The 8,302-nt window shown below is 39.6% G+C and overlaps 1 protein-coding gene across 1 annotated transcript in view; it reads right to left on the bottom strand.

Annotated features, from left to right (window-relative positions):
* Nucleotides 1-8,302, bottom strand: part of LOC109993004 (dedicator of cytokinesis protein 2) — a 93,561-nt gene that overhangs the window by 80,927 nt on the left and 4,332 nt on the right. The window contains exons 8-16 of the mRNA XM_020645807.3: nt 7,532-7,689; nt 6,280-6,361; nt 5,776-5,911; nt 5,112-5,187; nt 4,884-4,960; nt 2,536-2,786; nt 2,087-2,185; nt 1,766-1,838; nt 1,364-1,467 (exon numbers count right to left, since the gene is read on the bottom strand). Coding sequence (XP_020501463.2) covers nt 1,364-1,467; nt 1,766-1,838; nt 2,087-2,185; nt 2,536-2,786; nt 4,884-4,960; nt 5,112-5,187; nt 5,776-5,911; nt 6,280-6,361; nt 7,532-7,689 — 1,056 coding nt within the window. The remainder of the gene's footprint in view (nt 1-1,363; nt 1,468-1,765; nt 1,839-2,086; nt 2,186-2,535; nt 2,787-4,883; nt 4,961-5,111; nt 5,188-5,775; nt 5,912-6,279; nt 6,362-7,531; nt 7,690-8,302) is intronic.

The raw sequence follows: 8,302 nt of genomic DNA, 5'->3' as shown, positions 1-8,302 counted from the left end.
CCAGTAACTCTCTGGAAGACGTACATACAGTAAGTCTCTGTGATCACAAACTCAATTTCAGTTTGTAAACTCAAAACTTTTGACACAGTGGAGCCAGGAAAGGTAAGAAAACGAATACATTCCCTCATATACAACTCAACAAGTTAAGTCATAGATCCGTTTGGACGCAAAACTCAACTCTGCCTTCTTAAATGCCAAACCAGTGAGTATTAATGAGTGAGTGGGTGGAAAACCAGAAGTAAGAGATTAAAGCCAGAAGTGGCACTGACATTGAGGGGAACACAGGGATAACAAGAGATAATCGAGAAAGAGGGCACAGGGGGACCATCCGTTTGGTCTTTAGAGTGAATCACGAGTAATTAATCTTCATTGGATTTGGCCTTTAATCAATAAGGGGAATCAATCTTAGCTCTGGCTGATTTGGCAGGAAATCTATTTGGCTTCATTCAACCTGTCTGGGTGGCAATAATCTCCAGTCCAGACTCACTGTATGAACAGGTCTGCTTTGATGATAGGCAATGATGAACATAACTCCCTAGACTCTTTCTCTGCTACTGCATTTCCTTATTTTGGTGTCCTGATCAAAAACAGAAACCAAACTGTTTGGTTTTAGCTTCCCTTTCTCAGAAGCCCATCACTCACCTGCTTTGACATGCCTGTCAAGTGCATGCATGTTGTTGGCAAGAGAAAAGTGCTCAACAACTCAGATTTGAAGAAATGAATGAGTCAAAATGTAAAGGGAATCAAGCCTCAGTTTGTGCATCCAAACATTTGAGATCTTTGATTGTGATGAAAGTGTTGTGTTTACATCTTTGTTCCTTAAAGATGAATGGAATATATATTTTTATAATATTGTAATATTAAAACATCATTAAATGTTTTTGGTCCGGATTCCCGCATATTTAAATTGATGTGATTTGCTGATATTTTGATTAATGTGCACTGTCCCAGTTTCAGTAAATAAATAAGTAGAATGAGGTTTGGTTAAGATAAACGTCTTGTGTTAAAGTGCTGGCCTCTCTGAGTCTGTGTGATTCATGTCTCATCACTGATCATGACGTTGTTGCCACTTTGGTTACAAAACAATTCCAAAGTTTAACCATCTCTTGCATGTTATCGGGTATATTTTGCATCTTCACCTTGCATTTTAGTCTGCTAATTGTAAGCATGATGGTATAATTCTGCATATCAGGGTCATTTAGAGATGTGACTGGGTGAATATAATTAAGTTGTTCATTCACATCTAGATAAATCAGGGGTTTAGTGAGCTGAAATGTGTCTTACTTAGTCTTTATTTAGTTGTTTGTTTCTATGGAGAAGATGTGAAACCTGTTTCTTCAAAAGTTCTGTTTCTGGTTCTGACCTTGAAGACTATGAGGTCATGCAGTCCATCTTGAAGAACGGTCCCATCCTCCTTCATTAGACGCACGAACGCCATGGCAAAGTTCTTCTCGCTCTTATCCTTGGCTGGAGACGAAGGAGGCAGATTTGTAAACAGAGGAAGGGCGGGTCAGGACAGAGAAGCACATCAGGGGAACAGAAGTGAAAGGTGGGGGGGGTTAGGATTCAGGCACCAGAGCGAAATAGTCAGCTGATTAGTATAATTGAGTGTGAGTAATGACGGTTTGGGTCATTTTGTGAATAGCCTCCAATCATTTGGTCCTTTCAGTGCGTCACATAATGGCCTGGTGATCAGAGAAGAGGATTCAAGAATGTGGGTGCATTGAGTCTGCAGACAGGCAGAGGACAGGAGGCTGATACTCACACTCCTGGGAGGAGCGGTGTCTGAACATGAAGCGTAAATGAATTCTGTGCATTTCTTCCAGAGAGACAGCCACCTGAAGGACACACGCCATTATAGAATATAAAATGACAAGACTTCTTCAAATTTTAAAGGCAGAACAAGAACAACTGTGGGAATTCTTCTTTTTTTTAAAGTTTGGTTTAAAGGGGCAATGCAAATGCAGTTAAAAAAAACTTAAAGAAGGGTCTGCTTTAACAGAAGAGAGTCTCTACAACAAACTCAATGAATTACCAGATCTGTAACTATCTCAACACACACACATTTAGACGAATGCACAAACACCTTAATTGTCTCCATCCAGCGGGGCTGTTTGATTTGGTAGTAGATGACTGATTTGTATTCACTGGCAGCCTTATCCCCAGCTCCAAGACAGATGGAGTTCTAGGATAAAAGGATGGAGAGAAAATATGTGTTGTATTCAGCTGAAGGATTATATGTATATGTATGTTTGTGTGAGTGTATGTATGACCAAATGGATTTTCACCCCAGGAAAAAGCCATGTCTATATGCCCCTGACTCGGAGTAGCTCTTGATCATTTCATACTGCTCACTGGCCCATATCATGTCCTTCCCTCAAACTCTACACACAAGGCACACACACAAGGCACACACACAAGGCACACACACACCCACACACACACACACGCACACACACACACACCCCAATCCATGCTTACACAAATCCTTGTCCTATCATAAAGACCATCATGCTCCGTCTTCATGCTGCTCACCTGTATGACCTTGCCCTCCACGTCACAGACCCACATGATGACTTCCACATTTTTCTGCGTGGTCTTGTTGTATTTGTCAAAGTCTCCGGCCTGTAGGGTGAGGTAGATGTCATTTCGAACATCACCTGGCATAATGATCTCTGGGAAGCCCAGCTTGCGTGCCACCACAGTGCTGCGGTCTACCAGGTGAGGGTATTCCTTCCGGATCTGAACAATGTCTCCTACCAGGGCCTTCATGGTCACCCACAGACCTGGTAGGAGGAAGAGGAAGAGGAAGAAGGACGAAGGAAGAGGAAGAGGAATAGGAAGAAGGAAGAAGAAGAGGAAGAAGGAAGAGGGAGTAATTATTTGAAAAAGACATCATTTTCAGTTGCATAACACTAGTGTTACACTCTATATGAACCCACCACTTATAATTTATAATTCAGTGCTGTCATTTCATTTTAAGTGTGCAAAGTCATGCTGTAACATATTGGAAGTATTAATGAGACATCTGAGAATCATATAAATGAAAACCTCTTCTAAAACATTGAATCACTTCTCTATGAACCTTTAGAAGTTGTGCGAGTCATAATGTGTTATTAAACCCAGAATTCAAAAGACGCTGTTGTTAGTTTTGCATTAAGGTATAATGCTTTAAAAATCATACCTGCATGATGCATTATTTTCATTTATAACATAGACATTGCTATAAGTTGTTACGAATGCTTATAATCACTTAAAGGGACTGTGATAAATGAATTTATTAGGCTTCATAAATGTGCTTATGATGCATTTATGAGATGGTGGGTTCATATTAAGTGTTAAGAGTATTCATAAAAACAGGCATAAGCCCCTGAAAAGTATTTTGCCAGAAAGAGATGACACACTGATGCTAGTCACTTAGTGTCTTCGATATACGACTATCTTTACATCGGTCATTAATGTAGTTATAAATAAACATGTTGAAGTATTTATTGAGTTTGCAGAGAACACTTTTTTTTTAAGTCTGTCCATCAAAACCTTCCTCCTGTCAACCTTCAGATATTTAATCATCAGAGGTTGTTCATCTCTGATTGATTCCTCACCTATTTCTTGGTACTAACACATGATTTGTGTATATTACGGTACAGTGACGCAGGCTTTCAAGAGATTGTTATTCTCCTGGAGTGAACAAAGTTGATCACACAAAACAACTTGTGAGAACAAGATTACTTTTCTCAATTTTGTTGAACCAAATGTTATAGATTTAGGAACACTGACTTAGAAAAACAGATGCCTTTTTCTTGGCTTTTCTAACTGAAAATCCATTCATTGGATTCCAGAGAGGAGTTTGCCATTTTCTCTGCAGGTAAATATATTCATTTTAAAGCTGAATTAATGAATAAAGCATTTCAAGGCTCCGTATTATCCGAGCGGAATATAAAACAACAGAAATCCTGAAACACAAAGGGTAAGGGCTGAAGTTAAAGTGAGATCCACTTTGTTTAAATTTGTTTAGGACCATAATGTTTAAGAGTTCCAAGGTGAACCAGGGAGGTAAAACATCTGCTGTTAGTGCAGCGTAGACAGTTATTAATCCTTCTTTCTGTATAGACGGTAAGAAAGGGAAAAGAAACAGACAAAGGAAACATGCAGGTGTAAACATAATAAGCAGAAATGTTGTCCTAAGGAATATGAACTCTCAATGCTTTCAAAGAAATTACACCAGGAGTTGTCAGACCACGTTATAATGAGACGAGTTATGTCACCAGCCCACATTTTCAAGGCTCAAGCCATCCCTCTAAAACTCTGTATCTGTGGCTAATAACGAGAGATTAGGGGTGAGTAATGGTAAGAACAGACATCTTGGTGGCCTGAAGTGCTACTTCCATATCTGCTTGTCCGGGTGCTCCCTTCATTTCGAGGATGGGGCCTTCAAGAGCAAGACGAAAGATAAAAGCTGAGAGAGACGACCAACACACAGACAGACAGACACAGACACACACACACACACACACACACACACACACACACACACACAAACACACAAACACACAAACACACAAACACACAAACACACACACACACACACACAGGGGATTGCAAAGTTAGCCATTAACATGAGGTAGTGGGCAGCATGAGCACAGGCTGGGGAGGGAATATAGAGGGTAAGTAATATGAAAACATCGACTCGAGGGTGCACACTATCCATCAGTGTAATATCTTTAGTCTAACCAACCGAGCAGAGAGAAGAGGCACGGATACAGTGAGAAATGACCATTTAGTCTGCAGCTCACACAGTCCAGTGGGAGCTAGCTTCAGCCGAGCAGTTAAATGGCTTACACACCGGGAAACATAAAGCAGAGCCTGTAAGTGTGGAGCAGTACCTTGGCCACCACTGTCCCCTCGTGATGCCGTCACTTTGTTCAGCAAGTTGTGGAGAAAGTCATTCTCAGCAACTACCCTGCAGCCAAACAAATACATAGACACCATGTAACCTTAAAGTTAGTAGATGCCAAAACCCTCACAGATAATAAGGCAATATTTCTAATTAATCACATGTACAATGTGTGAACTGGAATGGAAAGTGGTAGCAGAGGATTAACAGGACATACGGGAAGAAGGGGATGAAATACTGCTTTTCCTCATCACATTCGACCTTTCCTTTGATGATATCACTAATGTCCATTACTGCCAAGAAGAAAAAACAAATATGGCTGTGATTTAAAAAAAACAAAGAAACTTCAATAGTATTATTTCTGATGTGAATTCAAATCAAACACACATGAAACACTGTGAACATTTTGTTTATCGAGCTTTCTTCCATAGCCTAGCACAAAAAAGCCCTCCTAGCTGTTTTGTAAGGTTATATGAGGATATCGGCAACTGTTTTGATTCACTGTGCACATCAGTATACTTAAGGGTAAGAAAAGAAGATTAGTGGACAATCAACATCAATATTAAAGCTTTGTTTGTGTAAAAGTGATATGGTTGTAGCTCCCAGGTGTAAAGGTTGGCAATAATACCTGCAGCTGCTGCAGCTGCCAAATCAGACAGAATCACTGTGGTCTTAAGGGAACAGGTAAAAATGATTGAAGAGGCAATTAAAGGACATGACTGTCGGCTTAGGGGGTGAAACAGGCTCTCTCTGTTGTCCTTTAAATTTCAGCTATAACTGAGGCATCTTAAGGAAATACTGCTTAGTACTGACAAATACTTGGAAATGTATAAATCGAGAGTATTACTCAAGTCAAATTTGATTCACTTCTTTTTAAGTACCTGCTACACCAAACGGCCGTCTCAGGCCCTGAGTGCACTTCTTGTTGTTTATCTCTTTTTGGTCCATCCTGCCAACCCTCACAATCTGACAGATCAGGTAAATTTTTTCTCTACTCAGGTCCTTGTTTCCCAGGTCCTGGTTGTGAAAAAAACAGGAAAAGGGGAACATAATGGGAGAAAAGAATCAATCAAGCTTTATTTGTATAGCACTAATTTATAACAAATGTTATCTGGAGACACTTTACAAAAAGCAGGTGAAATACCTTACTCATTGTTATGTTACAAAGACCAAACGTTAATCCATCATGAGCACAGCACTAAGCAACATTTTGTAAAGAGGAGATGGGGACAGAAAGGTTGTTGGAGCACAGAATGAGAGAGGAAATAAATAAAAGAGCAATGCAATCTTCAAACAGGAAATACTGTACATTAGTTCAGGTATATCCATTGCTGTGCCTGTAATGTGGAGAAACAGTGTGTTAGTGCCCTCTTGTGGTCACTTACTGTAAACACAACTTTAAGGTTGTTGAGCATATCAATCTCCTTAGGGAATCCTTTGCTGCCCCATCGGACCAAGTAGTTCTCACTGCACCAAGGGTGGGAAAGAGTTGAAAAGCACACAATTTGAATTACATTACGGTTCTACAATGTTATACATCACAACATTTCTAATGTTCAACCTCAAACATTTAAAGATCTTCTTATCACTCTTGACTAAAAGTCTGCGGATTCACTCCATGTGAGAAATAAACAATGAAAAGATTCAAGTGCTAAAAATACAACTCCTCTATTCCCAGTAGTATTTGGACTGACAGTGGAAATAATAGGACAGACAGCAAGACATACATGTAGACACAGTGAATGTTTGAGGGCAGAGCCGGAAAAAAAACAAGGTTAAGGAATGAAGAGCACTACAGAAAAAAAAAGACTATTTAGCTAATCAAAGAAACATCAACACAACTAAACAAGAGCAGATAAACAAATGAGTTAGTGACATCTTGACAAATGGTTAGAAAAGGAGAAGGAGGTTTAAGGTCCTAATGGCGGTGGATATTATTCTAAAGGCAGATGATCGATCCAGGTCTATCTTTGTACCACCAGCTGCACTGTTAAGAGACTTAGATATAGCCTGCATGACAGTGAGTGACAGGTCTTAGCATCAGCTCTGTCAGACATCACAGCATGCTGCCAGTCTGAATCTCCTGCCCTATAATTTATGCGGTCTGTATTGTTATTTTTGGCATATCATTGTTCAAATCTAGCCGAGTTTAACAATAGTGGAGAGTGAGAAATGAGGGAACAAGAGAAGGGGAGGAATATCGACAAAAGGGGCAAAAGAGAACAGAAAAAAAATTAGTAAGAGACAAAGGAGGCTAAACCCCCATCATGTTTTTCTGCATCTCAATCTCAGAGATTGGCATATGAAATTAAGATTCATAAATAATAAATCACGTATATATAAACTAATATAGGTACCAATATAAGTTCATAGTCACGCACCTTGTTTTTGACCCAACACTACGCCTCTTTAGTGATTTCAAATGTATGAAATGAGATTTAAATTCAAATGAAAGACTTCATTATGAACATAACATTTTAATTAAAAAGCCTTAATGTACACAAATTAGCATTTAAATGGCCGGTGTCTTGGGAATCCTCAAGCTATCCTGAAAATAATACCTTAACCAAAACACACCTATTAATGATCACAGTATGAGGCTATTAGCACACGCTAAGATAGGAAGAGAAGAGACACCTGATGATGGTCTGCTTGATGGGGTCATAGAGGGACATGAAGAGCTCCGAGTCCTCTCCGATGCGACAGACAAAGTTCCTGACAAAGACGTACAGGCTGTGGGTGGGGGAGGACTGGATCCGTGCCGAGATCCCACTGTGGTCTGTCTGGATGTTAGACTGCAGGAGAGGACATTAGTTGTAGGAGGTTATATCAGGACAAACGTTTAAGAGGGTGAAATGGCAGATTAAACTGTCTATTTCAAGGTAAAGACACATCTGGTTGGCTTGGACAGCATTTAATAATTATAAGATTTAAAAAAAATAAAAATAAAAATAGTCAGCTGCTGAATCCAAATTGTGTTTTTTAACAGAAAGAAGAAAATTACAGAATAGAAATGTTCATTCTCATCTTAGATACAACTCAGTTTGGTCAAATAGGCTGTATGGAGCTGAAGTGAAGCCAACTTGTGATGACCTGAGTTCTTAATTAGGTTTGGCCGGTAGACATGACTGGTGTGTAAAATGTACCATCCACTGCAGGCAATTTCATTTAGATAGAGACTTTCTCTAATTCTTTCTTATAAAGAAGAAATAAAAAGGTGCACCATATAAAGAGGCTACAGTACAGTGTTCAACATATCAGCTAAGGGTTCACTCCGGGCCTTGACCCTTTGACGCATACCCCCCACTATCTCTTCCTCACATTTCCTGTCTCTCTGCAGCCGTCTTATCAGCACAAGCAAAAAGGTAATAAAAAAAACAACAACAATGATCTTGGCAAAAAAAAAGT

Source organism: Labrus bergylta, chromosome 9 (assembly GCF_963930695.1).
Source record: "Labrus bergylta chromosome 9, fLabBer1.1, whole genome shotgun sequence".
NCBI classification, from domain to species: domain Eukaryota; kingdom Metazoa; phylum Chordata; class Actinopteri; order Labriformes; family Labridae; genus Labrus; species Labrus bergylta.
Note: the sequence above shows the minus strand (reverse complement) of the source record. Positions and strands in the feature narration are given on the sequence as shown.